Here is a 17790-nt window from a genome sequence, read left to right on the forward strand (position 1 = left end):
CAGGATTACCATGACAGGCAGTCGCATTTTCAGGCAGATCTCAGCCCTGTACATACACAGGCTGTTGGGACGACACATGGCTGACATGCCATCGGGCTGGGCCAGGCGATGTGATGGGGTAAAGTTTAGTGGATGAGCGATGTCCCAGCCATCCTCTTTCCCTCCATGGGTGTGTATGGTGTGTGCAGGAAGAGGAGGGTCTGCGGCTGTAGGAGGCCGGCACTGACAGCGATCCCCGCCTGACTAGGCACGCCGGGAAGGCAGCGGCACCGAGGCGGTACACACGTCCCATACACCGGGTCGTTTAGGGCACCGAGGAGGGGTTATCTAGGCGGGCAGGCGGCATCCCCCGTGGCCGGGAGGTGATCTGCAGGCGGGAGGGAGGGGGGACAGAGCAGATCCTGCCCCCGGAGGAAGAGGAGGGGGCACAAGAGGCGCCTCTACCGCACGGAGAGGAAGAAGAAGAAGCGGCCAGCGGCACTGCTGGGACAGGCGATCAGGACTTTCTGCCGGTCCTACAATACTTCCTGTTACCGGCTACCCTCGGGGGTCAGGACCAGAGATCCGGGGGGTCCCCCCTTCCCTGCATCGATCCAGCAAAACTTTCCTCCTCCCTGGACCCCCAGCGGTGTGATCATGGAGCCCTCGCTGGGCACACGCTGAGAGAGCCTCCCCCCCCAGCCCATGGAAGAGGTCCTCTCTGCATGGACTTCTCCTCTAGCCTATGCTGGACTGAGGCTGCCTTTGGGGTGCAGGCTGATGTCCCCATGTCAGGGTGAAGGTGGCTTCCCTTCATCCAGGTGGGACTTTCTATAGAACCTCCATTGTATAGAATCTAGACTACCCCAGCAGCCAACATGTCAGGCTCCCCAGGAGGGTGGATGACCAGCAGGCAGGAGAAGCTGGAGACCATACTGAGGAACCCCCGCTCACCCATCAACGTGGAGAGCCTGCTGGTGAGTAACAACCTGGATGGTCATCTGGCCTTACCTGTATTGTTATGGATGTGTGACCTGGAATGGGGTTTCCCCAGATTGCCACTTTTGTAGCCCAAGGTCTCAGATTTTAAACTGGCATTGGGGGTCCCAGATGAAAAAAGAGCTCAAATTAAATTAGTCAGTTGAACTTCTTCTTGTGTAAATGTTGGCAGGGATTTTGAGGTTGTTTTGGTATTGAGTTGGACTGGTGGTGGGTTCATGTATCCTCAGGAAAAGTTCAAACCAGCTGTGGGAATGCAAGAACTGGTGTGCTGGGATTTGTAGTTCCGTGACAGCTGGATGGCTTCCGAATGCTGGGCTCTGTTGCACGTGGAACTACAAGAACTGGTGTGCTGGGATTTGTAGTCCCTTGACAGTTGGATGGTTGCAGAGTGCTGGGCTCTATTACATGTGGGACTACAAAAACTGGTGTGCTGGGATTTGTAGTTCTTTGTCAGCTGGGTGGCTGCAAAGTGCTAGGCTCTATTGAATATAGGGCTACAAGAACAGGTGTGCTAAAATCTGTGATTCCACTTCCTTGACAGCTGGATGGTTGCAGACTGCAGGGGCTCTGTTGCATGTGGGACCACACGAACTGGTTTGCTGGAACGTGTGGTTCCTTGACATCTGGATGGTTGCAGACTGCAGGGGCTCTGTTGCATGTGGGACCACACAAACTGGTTTGCTGGAATGTGTGGTTCCTTGACATCTGGATGGTTGGATATTGCACATGGGCCTCAAGATGCACTAAACGATCAGGCATCTGCTTGTTTTGGCTGACAACACTCAGAGGTCCTGATCCGATTCTGTGTTTGAATATAGCTGATCTGACAGTGGGGGTGGGTTTATTGAGCCTGACTTAAGCACTGGGTACACACCAAGTGGACCAGGCTTTCTAATCTTTGTAGAATGCTGACATCAGACTTTTATGGACTCTGCATGTAAGGCTAAACAGAGCCTTTTAGCAGTCTTAGGTCAGAGGGACAGGGGTGCATTGCAAGGCCCTTCTGTAATATGCTTTAGGATTTTTCAGGCCATGAGTTAAAAACCCCAACTTTATCAAATGGACCAGTGCCTGCCAAAACTACAGTGTGCTTGTTTGCACAATTCACCAGCTAAATTTTTTTTTCTTTATTTTGCACAGAACATTGCACAAACATACATTGTCATACTTTTGTAAAAGTACATACCTATGCAGTGAACAAGACTTTATTGCAGGGATATGCAATTAGCGGACCTCCAGCTGTTGCAGAACTACAATTCCCATGAGGCATAGCAAGACTCTGACAATCACAAGCATGACACCCAGAGGCAGAGGCATGATGGGACTTGTAGTTTTGCAACAGCTGGAGGTCCGCTAATTGCATATCCCTGCTTTATTGTGTTCTTCATCTCGAAGAAACCGTAGTGATGGTTTGGGAGAATACAGCTTCGTCAATTGATTGTCCAGGAAGATATAACCTGCTTGATCTATTGCTGTTCCATATCGAGGGACCAGCAGTGATTGTTTGGATAGATACAACCTGGTGAATCATCAGTGGCAGTTGTTCAGAAGAATACAACCAGGCCGATCAACTGTTCTGGAGGGACCAGTGGCAATTGTTAGAGTAGCTACAGCCTGGCTGATGGACTGTTCCATCTCAGGGAATCGGGGCAATTATTTAGGTAGATACAGCTTTCCATCTCAAGGGACAGTAGCGATTGTTCAGGAATATACATCCTAGCTAATCAACTATTCCATCTTCTGTGAGCATTGACAGTTGTTCAGGTAGACACAACTCGGCCCTTTGACTCCGTTGACTGTTCCTTCTCGAGACACCAGTGGCGATTGGCCAGACTGTATCTACCAAAGCAATCAGCTATTTCAGGGGTCTCCAAACTTTCTAGACAAAGGGCCAGTTGATTGCCCTTCAGACTTTAGGGGGGCCCTCGGGAGTGTACATGTTCCTGGCATCAGTGGGAGTAAACATCACCACATTTGGTATTAGTGGGAGGAGTTGTGCCCCATCGTTGGTATTTTTTTGAGGAATAGCACCCCAATGTTGGCGTCAGTGTGAGAAATGGTACCTCATTGTTGATGTCAGTTGGCAGACTAGTGTCTTGTATCAGTGGCAGGAATAGTGCCTCAACTGCCAGATAAAGGCAAGCAAAGGACCACATCTGGCCCCCAAGCTGCAGTTTGGGGACAACCTGAAATATTCTTTTTTGAAGGACCAGTGACAATTGTTGGGATACATACAACTTTTCCATATGGAGGAACCAGTTGTAATTGCTTTGGTAAAAAGAATAGTTGATCAGCTAGATACAACCTGGCTAATCAGCTGTTTCATCTCCTGGGAACATTGGCAATTGTTTAGGTATAACCTGGCCCATCGACTAATCCATCTTGAGGGACCTTCTTGCCATTGTTTGGGTAGATGTAGCTTGCCATCTTGAGGGACCAGTGGTAGTTGTTTGGGTGGATACAGCCTGGCCAATCTACTATTCCGTCTTGAAGGACCAGTGGCTATTGCTTGGGTAAATGGAATAATCATCTGGCCAGGTTGTATCTCAAGGGGCCAGTGGCAATTACTTGGGTAAATGGGGCATCGATTGGCCAGGTTGTATCTTAAAGGGCTGGTGGCATTTGTTCAGGATGATGCAACCTGCCTAATTATCTGTTCCATCTTGCAGAAACTGTGGCGACTGTTCAGGTAGATACAACCTGACCTGATTGACTGTTCCATCTCAGAGGAGCAGTGGTGATTGTTTGGGAAGCTAAAATGGCCTGGAGTTTTTTTCTTTTATATGTGCTAATAGAAATAATGATCCTTGTGCTTGTTCTAACATCTATGAATGCCTTTGAACCCTGTCTGTATAATCTTATTTTTGGTATGGTACCTAATGTGTGAGCTTGCTAGGAAAACCTCCTCTGGAAGTATGCTTAAAGGCATTAACAGTTTACTTGTAGTTCTTTGGGCAACTGGTTTATCAGGATCAGTGTCGCTAGTTAATACTTTATTTAATAGCTCCAAGCTGCTTACAGGATAGGAAGCCTTCACATGTCAAAGTTCAGGGCTGATATCTAAGGAAAGCAACTTGGGGTCAAAAGTCTTCCATAGACTTCAGCAGGGCTACCTTTTTGGAATCAGCAGAGAAAGAAAACAATACAGACAGTTCAGCTAATACAGAACTAGCCTGGGATTAGTCACTTAAGCTAATTAGCTCTTGTTGGCGGTTATTAATCAGCTATTTGATATCAGGGCAATCCCTGATCATTAAAGCTTTTATTGCCTTCCGGGTTTCATGTTAAATCTGAATATTGTAACGTACATATGTGCCCGTGATCAATTTTGGGGCTTGAATTTGATACAATATGCTAGTTGTGGTGATAAGGTACCCAAAAACATAAGATGGCAAACAGTAAATACAACTGCATGTGTGCCAAGCTGGGAATTAGGAGATGACAGCGTATTCGAAAAAGGAATTGTGGTCACCAGATTCCTGTGACCTTACCACAAAGATATTTTTACAGGGTTTATGCGTGAATGAAGGGAACGTGCCAGTCTGATTCATAGGCTGAGTGACAGCTTGGGCCTTATGTGGGCACCTTTTGTGGTTTCTTGGGAAGGATTCAATAACTTGTGCAGCAATTTATAACATCCCTATTAGAAATTGGCTTACAAAAGCTTAGCATGACCAAACTAAAGAGACGATTGGCTGGTAAAAGTAGCTACCCAGAATTATTATTGATTCTTCTTAAACAAATGGCGTAATGGTTGCCCACAACACTTTCCTGTGTGGTTTTGGAGAATGAAATGCAGAGTGTGCTCATTTTGGACAGCAATAAACTGCTTCTTAAAATGTGATAAACAAGGATATATGTGCCCCATATATCAGTATCCAAGATTGAAGAACATTTGTAGATGCACTCCATGATCTTGGTAGAGGGCCCCTGTCTGAGCTTTCGGTGGGGGGGTGTTTGGCTTTGACTTTTTTTCTTTTACTTTAAACCAGCTATTCTATTCCTCCTAAAAAAAAATTCTGACTTCTTTTTTTAATGCATGCTCCCAGGCTGTCATGCTTGTACCTTCTTCACTACTTGGTGAGTCCCTGACCCAGAACAAGCATATGCATATTGCATATCAAGAAACATCCACGACGTATAATCTTATTGGGCATTCAAGACTTGCTAAATAGGGAACCAAAGTAGTGCACCTTTTTAAAATTGGTTCTACAATAACTGCTCTCATATACTTATCCTGATATTTCCCTCTTATACATACCAGATTGTGACAATTTCTTCTCATTTCTGTGAGCACTTTGGAAAATGTTATTTCTCCAAAGCCATTAATTAAATTTAAGGCCTGTGAGACAACAAAGACTTTTTGTTGGCTGATACTTTGATTACATGAGGTCTTGTTTTGTACAGATTCCCTTACATAGTCATGAACAACCCAGATCTTTGTACCCATTTTGGCAGCAGTTGGCACACCCACATTCATCTCCACAGGTAGTTACTGCAGTGTGAGTTGTACATTGGAGTATCCGTGGGCCTTGAATGCAGTTCTATGCATTTTTGGTCCACTGATGTACAGGCCTGCACTAAAATGTAGGAAGACACATGACGCTATGTAATATATGGCTTGCAATAACCTCCATTTGTAAAGAATACAATTTTATTGCTTTATAACCGTTGAGATAGGGACAGCACAGAAGGCAACCGTCATCGACCAACAAAGGAATGTCTTAGAATTTCAATAAACATTCTTGTGAAAGATATCCTGAGAAAAGCTCTAGGCATTGAGATGACTGAAAGCCCTGCTACTGCCATAAACAGAGGGAAAGGTAAGGAATTGGGTGACCAAGATGGTTTGTGCGTGGTTCGAGAATGGAAACTCTGCATTGGCACAGTACAGTAGAGACCAAAGTGGAATGGGGCAGGGGCCTATTGGGGGCAGAAGTCTTAAATGCTAGAGTGTCCATTGAATGTGGAACCCCTGGGTTCTTTTTATTATATTGGTCCCGTGTATTGTGCGGGTAGATCATCAGATTTTCCATCTTCCTCTAGGAGCACACCCTGGCAACCCAGTCAAGAGTTGGAATCCTCCGATATCTAGGGATCAATGAGCAGTAACCTAAAATTGTAACAGCAATCCTTATTTGTCACCATGTCCATTAACAAACTAAGGGAGGGAATGTGATCATGGGTATGCTGTGATATTGGCATCGTGTTCCTACACATGCTCTTCAGTCAGGAGGTCCAGACACAACTGAAGAGCAGTGTTTTCATTAAATGGGAGCAAGCAAAGATTCCTATTTGAATGAAATGGTTATAATAGAAAATAACTTGCCATAACATGAAGGAGAAAGGCATTGTCCATTAATTAGCGCAACTATACAGAAATCACCCCTGCTCCTCTTAGGCAGAAAATCACCAGGCAGCATGTGGACATGAGAAGAGTCAGGCTATGTACTGCTAATTAGCTTTAAAGCAGGTCTATGTACACTGTCTCTTATGTATGAGCCAATCAAACTGGCAGGAGATCAATTTATTGAAACTGCCCAGGGCCCACGCTATTATTAATCCAGTACCACTCACTAACTTTTGTAATAGGTGTTCGTATTGCCAGTGTTTATTTCAGCAGCATTGCTCTCAGTAATTAATGTTTCACAAGAGCAAAGCTGAAAACCAACCGGTATTGACTGATAGGCCAGTGCGGATTCCCCTCCTCGTTGGTCATCTCGACTTGTCACATGTTCTCATGAGCAGCGACCAATCATGAAAGATCATTTTGTGCCTACGAAGTTTTGAGCGAGGGGATGAGAATTATTAGACAATATATATCTGTGAAGGTTGTGAGTATGTGTGGTCATTTTAAAGTATAATTAAAGGCATTTTTTTTTTTTTTTGGATTGAGGGGAGATGGATCAGAACACCTGTCTTTATCCCTGTTAGTGACCTGTAGGTCCCCAAGAGATTCCCTTAATTTTCAGGGATTTCCTCTCACTTCCTGTTTGGCTATGGGACGGGAAGTGAAGGGAAATCTCCCCAATGAGACAGAGGGTAAAAATAAACCTTACAGGGGTTATAACCCTCCCTTACTCTTTCCAAAATGACAAAAAGTTTTGCCTATAGTTCTACTTTAAGTTGGTGTAAATATAAAGTGTAATCTGGAGGCATTACCTGTCCTCCTCTTTCTATTATGTCTTAGTACCATAAAGCAGAGCTGTACCCTAAAGGGGAAGCTCCGCTTGTTTGCTTCCTGCCTTCATCTGCTGCCATATTTGGCACCTTTCGGGGGGGGGGTACCTGTTTTTGACAGATACCTGTCTCCACTTTCGGGAGACCTCGCTGTAGCGAGGTCCCCTGGAACTTCAGCTCCCTCCTTCCTCCTCCACCAGGCCATTCAGAAAACACAGCGCGCTTCACACATGAGCAGTAGGGAACCAACCGTCTGTGAAGCCGCAAAGCCTCACTGCTGGTTTCCCTTACTGGGAATGGCGGCGGCAGCACCCGAGAGGCGATAAAAAAAAAAAAATTGGCTGGGGTGCCGACATCCCAGGAACCCAGCATAGGTAAGTATCCTAATATTAAAAATCAGCAGCTACAGTGTTTGTAGCTGCTGACATTTTTAATTTTTGTGGGGGGAAGCTGGAGCTCCACTTTAAGAAGAACAATTACAAATGGGCTTAATATTTTCTTAAGACTGAGCTTCAGGAAATCTAAACATTTGACCTTTTGCAGTAGATTCCTGTCCACTCGGCAAGGACGAGGAGTAAGGTGATATACGTTATTACTCACTCATCTGAGGCTCTCCTCCGCTGTCTGAAGGATGTGGGCTTGCCTGCATCACTGATGGTCCTGCATTGTATGGGATGAGGTCACAGGGCTGTGACCGGTCGGTCAGCAAAGAGTTTAGGGGATCTTGCAGCATGGAAGAAGTAAATCGCCTTCTTCATCATCCCTAAGGCAAAGCGAGCAGTTCATCCTTGCAGTTGCGGAGGGGCACAACTGCAGGGGTAAGGCTCGGTTCACACCTATGCGTTTTTTTGTTGATTTTTGCCGAAACGCACTACAGCTCATTTAACATGGTTTCCTATGGGACGCATTCCCATCCATGCTGCGTTTTTGGAAAGGGTCAGAGACATTTTCTTAAATGCAAAACTGCTTTTTTTGTTTGGTTCAATAGACTTCAGTGGAGAAGCTGCAGAAAAGCACGTAGTAATTTAGGCAAAAATAAAGAAAAAGCATAAATGCAAATCGCGTGTGCAAAAATGCACTGTAGAAAGCGCCAATCGCAAACTGCATAAATGTGAACTGAGACTAAATGTTTTTTGTTTTTTTTTTTTTCTACATTTCAGCTTGAAGTTTGTATAACTCTGCAGTGGTATGCTGTTTAAAAGAGAAGTACGGGGTTATGTTTTTTGTCAGGATCATACTTACCTAGCTGGATGCTGCATCTGTTACCCGGTGCCTCTAAGACTGAGAACCCAGCGATCTAACACGCCTGATCACTCGGTTCTCACAGCTCCCTGAGCAGAGAGCTGCTGACTGTCAGTCACAGCTCTCTGCTCTGCCCCCTCCTTGCTTACTGGAGTGCGGGGCTTTGGAGGGGGCAGGAGCGGCTTGCTGACAGGCTGAGCCGAATGCCAGTCTAGGCATGTGGGTGGATCCCGACTCCATTGTCGTGATCTTGCCAGAGCCTGGAACAGCTCTGTGACGTCAGCAGACTTCATCCCGCTGTCTGCTGAAAACAGGTCACAGGAGTGCAGAACGAACTGCACTCCTTTGATCCACAGGAGAAGTATAGCCAAAATAAGCTTTGTCTGTACGTCTGAAACTTCAGCTTGTGTCAGGGGGTCAAAGGGCATTTGATTCTGACTTTCACACTGACAGTGCTGGGGGGGGCTTGGGGGGGGTCGGTGGCAAAGCGCTGTTAGTTTTAGAGGCGCTTTTAACCCCTGCTAGCGGCCGAATAAAGGGTTAAAAGCGCCCACAAATCGCCACTGCCGGGGAGCGCCGGCAAAGTATACACTGCTTCTAAAGCTCCTCAAAGAAGCTGCTTGCAGGACTTTTTTTTTTTTTATGTCCTGCCAGCGCAGCGCCCCAGTGTGAAGGTACTTGGGCTTTCACACTGGGATTGCAGATGAGGCATTTTTCAGACGCTTTACAGGCTCTGTTATTAGCGCTAAAGCGCCTGAAAAACGCCTCCAGTGTGAAAGGGGTCTTACTGTTTGACCTGAAATATTGCACACTCAGAAGCCAGGCAGCTGCCAGGATGGGAACTGTCAGACTTCATTTAATATTAGGGGGTCAGAGGTCATCTGAAGTGTGACAGAATAAAACTGACTGTACTCCTAATGATACCGGTGCGGATTGCACTGAATACGTTTGAGGGCCAGTTCACAGCACAAAACTGCACTCCAGATACGTTCGGGATGAGTCTTTGCTTACAGTTTACACCACGCACATTTGCGTTTTTGATACATTTTGCTGTGTTCCAGTACAGTACTGTGCAGAAAAAATGCAGCAAGTTATACTTTTTTTTTTCTCTGCACTGGAAATTGACTGGAACTGACTGTACCGGTGTGAACTAGGACCATTGGAATACATGGAAAACACTGTGCATGCATTTTTCATGCAGAAAAAAAACGCACTGGACTGCATCTGGTTTGAACTAGAACTAAGAAACAATGGTTTGTTCTGAAAAGACTCTGAACATTCATTCAGATTCATCCAAATGTTTTCTTTGCTGTGTTTGATTGTTTCCAACATTCTTCTTTACGATCTTATACAATCATATCTACAGTTGATCAATTGCTTGCCATGTGTATGGCCAGCATAAATAAGGTAGTAGATAGAAATGTTTCTTGAGAAACAACCAGATGATTATGATAATATAGGACTGAATGTTCTGATTGTTTTATAACCCCAAATGTGACTTTAAGATCCAGCGACTATGACAGCAGCCTTTTGCGTGTTTTTGATCATGCCGTAAATATTTTTTTAAAAATAGAAACTTTATTGAGACATCCAGAATGACATTCCTGATGTGAATTCTTCTCTGGTCGTATGACTAACCAGTAAGACAGTTATTTCCTCTTGTTTGCGCATCTTTATCCTGTGTTGGTCAATATGGACGTTTCATTTGAGGATCTTTATATATGGCGATGCTTCACCCCTCAGCAATGTGTCACAGGCCTTCTGACAGCGGAGAGCTTGTGCCAAAACTGTGTGTGCGGAGGAGCCATGAGCCAACTTCCTCTGCCCCCAGACTTCACATTCATGATCTGTTCCCAGGCCTCTCCTCCCCTGTCTTCTATCACCATGCCTTGCTGCAGCCTTGTCACAGCTGCCTGCTCTGTTTTTATCCAAAGACTTTCTATATCTTCTTTTCCAGGCCCTGGAATATTCCATACAAGTACTTCCCTCCGCATTTTCACACTGATGGCTTCTAATTCTCCCTTATCTCCGTCTGGAAATGGCTTTTTTTTTTTTTTTTTTTTTTTATCTGAGCATTTTTGCTTTCTATTACATTTTTGAGCGGTTCCTCAGGCGCCTGTAGCCTGTCTTTCATTCGCCACTTTTTTTTTCTTTTTTAAAGTGGAACTACACTGCTACTTCTACACTATTTAATTCATTTCTTAACCACATAAGCCCCGGACCATTTGGGTGGCCAAAGACCAGAGAACTTTTTGCGATTCGGCACTGCGTTGCTTTAACTGACAATTGCGCGGTCGTGCGACGTGGCTCCCAAACAAAATTGACGTCCTTTTTTCCCCCACAAATAGAGCTTTCTTTTGGTGGTATTTGATCACCTCAGAGGTTTTTAGTTTTTGCACTATAAACAAAAAAAGAGTGACAATTTTGAAAAAAAAAAAAACGCATTATTACTTTTTGCTGCAATAAATATCCCCAAAAAATATATAAAAAAACTTTTTTTTCCCTCAGTTTAGGCCGATACGTATTCTTCTACATATTTTTGGTAAAAACAAAAAACACAATAAATGTTTATTGATTGGTTTGCGTAAAAGTTATACGGTCTACAAAATAGAGGATAGTTTCATGGCATTTTTATTAATAATTTTTTTTTTTACTAGTAATGGCGGCGATCTGCGATTTTTATCGTGACTGCGACATTATGGCGGACAGATCGAACACTTTTGGTGGTATTTTGGGACCATTCACATTTATACAGCAATCAGTGCGATTAAAAATGCACTGATTACTGTGTAAATTTGACTGGCAGTGAAGGGGTTAACCAGTAGGGTGCTGCAGGGGTTAAGTGTGTTCTAACTGTGGGGGGATGGGGCGATGGGCTACGTGTGTCACAACACTGATCACCGCTCTCGATCACAGGGAGCTGTGATCAGTGTCCTGTCACTAGGAAGAATGGGGAAATGCTTGTTTACATCAGCATTTCCCCATTCTTCCTCTCCGTGAGCCGATCACGGGTATCCCTGCGGACATCGAGTCCGCAGGACCCGCGCGCACACTCGCAGAGCTTGCGGCGGTGCGCGCGCCAACAATGCCGCGTCTTAAAGGGCAACGTACAGGTACGTTAATATGCCTGTATGTGCCATTCTGCCGGCGTATATCGGCGTGAGCCGGTCGGCAAGTGGTTAATATTTTAAAGTAAACTCTCCCATCCATCCACGTCTCTACGCTTTATTTTGCTGAGAAATCACTTTGAAAAACACCCCCGTAGCTGTTCTCTCAGTAACCATCTTGAGTAAGGGCAGATGATTCATGTAGCATTTACTTCCTGGAATCTATCTGCCCTTAGCTTAGCCAAGCAGGCAGGAGGGTGTGCTTAGCTGAGAATGCCCCCTCCTGAAGACTCCTAGGGTGTATGATATAATTTGCCTAGGCTTGGAAACCAGGAAGTAACTGAAGAAGAAAATGTAAAACCATTACATATGATATACTTTCCTATCTAATGACTAATGTTAGTAGAATAAGAATTGTAAAATGGTCAATGTTGATTAACAGTGAAGTTCTGCTTTAAGGCAGATTAACACACCTAAAAAGGAAAAAAAATAAAGTTGGTGTCCAAAATTTTAAAGGGTCAGTCTACACTCAGATGTGATATTTTAGTTATACATGGATAAAACCAGCCCATGGTTTTTCTAGTCCAGTCACACTGGCAGTTTTGGGTGCACCCACACACATTTGCATGTTCCAGCAACCCCCTGTTATATTCTACTTACGATAATATAAAGAAAACGATAGAGTAGAGAAAGTGGCACCCCAATAAAGTTGTAGACTAGCAACTCTGGTCGGGAGATCTTGCCATTGTTGGGTGGTTTATCTCTCTGACATCTACTGAAAGTAGTTTTGGGGGCATGTTCTCTTGCAAATGGCCTGGATGTGGTTGATCTCGTGGAAGTACATGTCCACTTGGAGATGTACTAGACCTTGGTGGTTTTAGTGGAAGTACATGTCCTCTTGGAGATGTACTAGACCTTGGTGGTTTTAGTGGAAGTACATGTCCTCTTGGAGATGGAACAGGACTTGGGTAGCTTTAGAGGAAATGACTGTCCTATTGGAGATGGACAGAACTTACATGGCTTTAGAGGAAGTGCATGTTCACTTTGCCCCCAAGCATCCAAATGGCATATACATATGCACATCCAGCATCTGTATGTAAAGTTGATTAGTCACCAATGTCCTTTGTGATGAGCTGGTGTTCATTTGGATGAATATCCTTTCTAGATTTGATATATATCTATATCTATCAAGCAACCTTTTGAGCAGTGTGCCAAAGAAATTGAGCGAGCCGATTTTATAACAAAAAAAGTCAACTGTACACTCTCAATCATGAAAAGGATTTTTTTTTTATAAAATAAATGCTGTAAACTACTTGAGTAGTGAGAAATTTAACATCCTGCACTCTCACGCCTCAGATCAGCCCCAATTCATGCACCTTCATATCTCAGATCACTGTCCCCCCCCCCCCCCCCCGCAAATCTGTTTCACCATTGTGTCCCACCACTATACTTCCCCTGCTCATCTGCCCTACCACTGTACCCCCCCCCCCCCCCCGTTCATCTGCCCTACCACTGTACCCCCCCGTTCATCTACCCTACCACTGTACCCCCCCCCCCCGTTCATCTGCCCTACCACTGTACCCCCCGTTCATCTACCCTACCACTGTACCCCCCCCCCGTTCATCTGCCCTACCACTGTACCCCCCCGTTCATCTGCCCTACCACTGTACCCCCCCGTTCATCTGCCCTACCACTGTACCCCCCCGTTCATCTACCCTACCACTGTACCCCCCCCCCCGTTCATCTGCCCTACCACTGTACCCCCCCCCGTTCATCTACCCTACCACTGTACCCCCCCCCCCCCGTTCATCTGCCCTACCGCTGTACCCCCCCGTTCATCTGCCCCACCGCTGTACTACCCTGCTCATCTGCCCCACCGCTGTACTACCCTGCTCATCTGCCCCACCGCTGTACTACCCTGCTCATCTGCCCCACCGCTGTACTACCCTGCTCATCTGCCCCACCGCTGTACTACCCTGCTCATCTGCCCCACCGCTGTACTACCCTGCTCATCTGCCCCACCGCTGTACTACCCTGCTCATCTGCCCCACCGCTGTACTACCCTGCTCATCTGCCCCACCGCTGTACTACCCTGCTCATCTGCCCCACCGCTGTACTACCCTGCTCATCTGCCCCACCGCTGTACTACCCTGCTCATCTGCCCCACCGCTGTACCCCCCTGATTTTCTGTCCCACCGCTGAACCCTCATCTCATTCCTCCCACCACTGTACCTCCTGCACATCTGCCCCACCACTGTACCCCCTTGGTCTTCTGTCCCACCAATGTAACCCTTTTCTCATCTGCCCCAACACTGTACCTCCCTGCACATCTGCTCCACTGCTGTACTCCCATGCTCTTCTGTCTCACTACTGAATCACATTCTCATCTATCCTAACACTGAGCCCATCTGCTCATCTGCCCCACCAATGTACCTCCTGCACATCTGTCTCACCTCTGTACCTCCTTGCTCTCCTGCCCCACTACTGTTCCCCACTAATACACCTTCTTTTTACATCTACCCGCTGCTTTTCTACCCCAACACTGTACCCCCCTGCTCTTCTCTCCCGCTGCTGAACCCCCTTCTCATCTCTTTCACCTCTGTACCTCCCTGCACATCTGCCCCACTGCTGTACCCTCCTGCTCTCCTGTCCCACCTCTGTACCCTCTTCTTATCTATGATATGCAGAGTGGTGAAAGGAAGCAGAGATGAGACACATCTACCTGTCCTGGCACACTCATCCTGCTGATCCAACTCTCGCATCCAGCAGTGTGCTTGTATATGATGTATGTGATGTATATGATGTCACATACCGGCATCTGGAATGGATGCACAATGATAAGCTCAGGTCAGGGGCATTTTCTGAAAGCAGTGGGCCTGTGTGCAGGATCATAAGTTGAGCCCCCACAGCTGAGAAAAAGTGGTTGGGTGTGATTTTCATTGCGCTGAATACTGGCTGTGGCTTAAAGGAACACAGAGTGCCGGGGATTCAGTAGTAAATGACGCAAAGGTTCAGGAATAATTTCAACAAAGTTCCTAGAAGCTCAACAGTCATTCCACAAACTGTCACCTGATTGGGGTTTTCTCAATCACAGTGAAATCCCTTCTTTCTGAGATTGGTAGTGGTAACCAAGCGAATCATCTTCCTCCAGATGGTGGGCGAGGCTAGCAGGACTATGATTGGCTTTAGCAGTGGCCAATGACAGTCCTCCTCCTCCTCCTGGAAACAGGGACTGCCCCCCCTAGCAGAACTGCACCCAATCTCTTCCCCATCACAAAAGCTGACGATCGCAGCTACAGAAAAGTTAGAGAACCAATCAATGTTTCCCATCTTTTACAATGTGTGGGGGCACAGTGCCTCCCCCTCAGTGCAGGGGTGGTGTGGGGAATTCTGAGATTGGAATGCATTAGTGTCTCACTGACACTTCCCTGCACTGCTCTGCTGATGGGGAGGGAGCCGAGTGCTGGCAAAAGAGGCTTTGCCTACCCCTGATATATATATATATATGTATATAGATGTGTGTGTGTGTCATTTTATAAAATAAGACTTCAAATGCTTAGGATTGCAATGCTTAGAAAACAGCATTCCTCCGCTGTGCTTCAGGCTTTTGTCCAGGCAGAACTGTAGCACATCTGCCTAACCTCTCACGTTAATTGCTAATTTCAGAACCTCTATTGCTGTTTGATGCTGTAGAGGTGTTCACAGACACACCCACTGTAGACTATTCTGTTATGTCAGTTCAAAGATGTTCCTCACAGCCGCCAAATGGATTGAAAATTTGCCTTTTGATGCTTGTATGTGAATGGTGATATCCAGAAACCTGAGCGATGTAAACATGGATTCAGACGAAGACCCACCCATTTCTTGTGTGGGGTGCGGCCTAGGATTTGACCCGCAGTAGATTACACAGATAAAGGCCCCTTTCACACTTGTGTGACTTGCCCTGCGACTTGGGACTGCAAAGTCGCATGACAAGTTGTACCCCATGATTTCCAATGAGTACCATTCATATCTTTGCGACTTCAAGTCGCACCGACTTCAAAGTATTTCCTGTACTACTTTGGTCCGACTTTGATGTGAGTTGAGGTCTATAGACCTCAAGTTTACACAGGCATTCCCTGAAATCGCGGCAAAATCGCGCAACTTTGAAGACGCAGTAGTATGAAAGGGGCCTAAGGTGGAGTGGAATTCTTTACAGCTGTTTGTATTTGAGTTTAGAACTTGATTTCAGTTTTGCCGTGATTGGCGATGCGTTTAATACAGCTACATTCGAATAAATTTGAATGCTTTGAGAAGTATGTGAGTGTGACTTGTAAAACGTGCAGCTGCGGCTTCTATCCAAATTATCAACCCACATTCCTCCCAGCGTCTTCCAAAGCGTTCCAGAACTGCAGTGAGAATAAAACACTGCCGCTGAGATCTGTACGCTCTAGCAAGGCATGCTGTATAAAAAGGTTCTGCTCACATGTGATGCTGGATTATCAATAAAGTCTAAAGATAGTGTTATTCCAGGCTGGACAAATGCGGCCTGCGTCATGGTTGGTGAAATTGAGCGACAAACCCTTTTGTAACAAAGTTCCTGGATAATTCTGGCTATGGTTATTTAAGCAGCTCCTTTTTTTTTTTTTTTTTCTTTTTTTTAAACGAATAACCTGCTTTTCCATTAGACTGAAGTTCTATAATATCCCTTTCATGACTAAGCCTATTTTTGAAATTTGGTGTTTACAAGTTAAAATCCGTATCTTTTGCTAGAAAATTACTTAGAACCCCTAAACGTATGTATATATATATATATATATAATATATATATATATAATATATATATATATATATATATAATATATATATATATATATATATATATATATATATATATATAAATATAAATTTTATTTTTAGCAGAGAATCTAGAGAATAAAATGTAGATTGTTGCAATATTTTATATCACACGGTATTTGTGCAGCGGTGTTTTAAACGCAAATTTTTGGGAAAAGGGACACTTTCATGAATTTTAAAAAACCAAACAGTAAAGTTACCCCAATTTTTTTCTATAATGTGAAAGATGATGTTACGTAGATACCAAACATGTCACGCTTTATAATTGCACGCACTCGTGGAATGGCGACAAACTATGGTACCTAAGAATTTCCATAGGCGACTCTTTACATTTTTTTTTATGGTTACCAGGTTAGAGTTACAGTCTAGTACTAGAATTATTGCTCTCACTTTGACGATCGCGGCGATACCTCACATGTGTGATTTGAACACCGTTTACATATGCGGGCGCAACTTCCGTATGCGCTTTCTTTGCTGCGCGAGCTCGCGGGGACGGGGGCGCCTTAAAAAAATGTTTTTTTTTCTTATTTATTTTTATATTTATAAATTGTGTTAAAAAAAAAAAAATTTTTTATGACTTATATTGCTGTCACAAGGAATGTAAACATCCCTTGTGACAGTAATTGGTGGTGACAGGTACTCTTTATGGAGGGATTGGGGGTCCAAAAGACCTCCAATCCCTACTTTGCACTTCAAAGTATTCAGATCACTGAAAACGGCAATTCTGAATACTGTGTATTTTTTTTTAAATTGGCGCCATTGGCAGCTGAGTAAACGGGAAGTGACGTCATGACGTCGCTTCCGCGTTTACAATTAGAAGGCTGGAACGAAGCTGCCTACAGCTTCGTTCCAGCCCGCCCCCAGCCGCCGGAGGCAGCCGGTTGGTCACCGGGCCTCCCGATCGAACGGGAGGCCCGGTAAGAGCGGCGGGAGGGGGGACGTCCCCGCCCGCTGCTCCGGTATAACAGCATCGGTTGTTATATTCAGATAGCTGATCGCCCGCTGTAAAAAACGGTAACGGGATGATGCCTGCAGCTGTGGGCATCATCTCGGTATAACCCCGGAAAGCCAAGTACGCACATCTGCGTACACTCGGCGGGTAGGGGTTAAGGTAACCTTACCACCATCATTTGAATATCATGCTTATAGATTGTGCTTACAGATGTAACTGTGCATTATGTTCCTATACTAATGCAAGAAACAGAGATAGGCGGACATAAGGGTGGACGCCACACAATGATCAATATGGAGGCCTGGAAGGTAGGAGGGTGCAGGGCGGACTGCTACAAAAAAAAGACAAGATCTGTATGTTACTGAATGTGGTCTATATCACAGGATCTCATTGTTCATATTCTTAGGCCTCATGTACACTGCTGCTGGTAAACGGCATTTAGGAGCAGTTGGGAGTTTTTTTTCAACTGCCCCGAACTCTCCTCTACATTAT

General features: G+C 45.2%; 1 protein-coding gene across 2 annotated transcripts in view; it reads left to right on the forward strand.

The window, feature by feature from the left end:
• The first annotated feature begins 213 nt into the window (after positions 1 to 213).
• The window catches only part of ROCK2 (Rho associated coiled-coil containing protein kinase 2), a 240971-nt gene continuing 223394 nt past the window's right edge, over positions 214 to 17790 (forward strand). For both annotated transcript variants that reach the window (XM_073625371.1, XM_073625372.1), the window contains exon 1: positions 214 to 956. In XM_073625371.1, coding sequence (XP_073481472.1) covers positions 858 to 956 — 99 coding nt within the window. In that variant the 5' untranslated portion in view covers positions 214 to 857. The remainder of the gene's footprint in view (positions 957 to 17790) is intronic.

Source organism: Aquarana catesbeiana, linkage group LG04 (genome assembly GCF_042186555.1).
Source record: "Aquarana catesbeiana isolate 2022-GZ linkage group LG04, ASM4218655v1, whole genome shotgun sequence".
NCBI classification, from domain to species: Eukaryota; Metazoa; Chordata; class Amphibia; order Anura; family Ranidae; genus Aquarana; species Aquarana catesbeiana.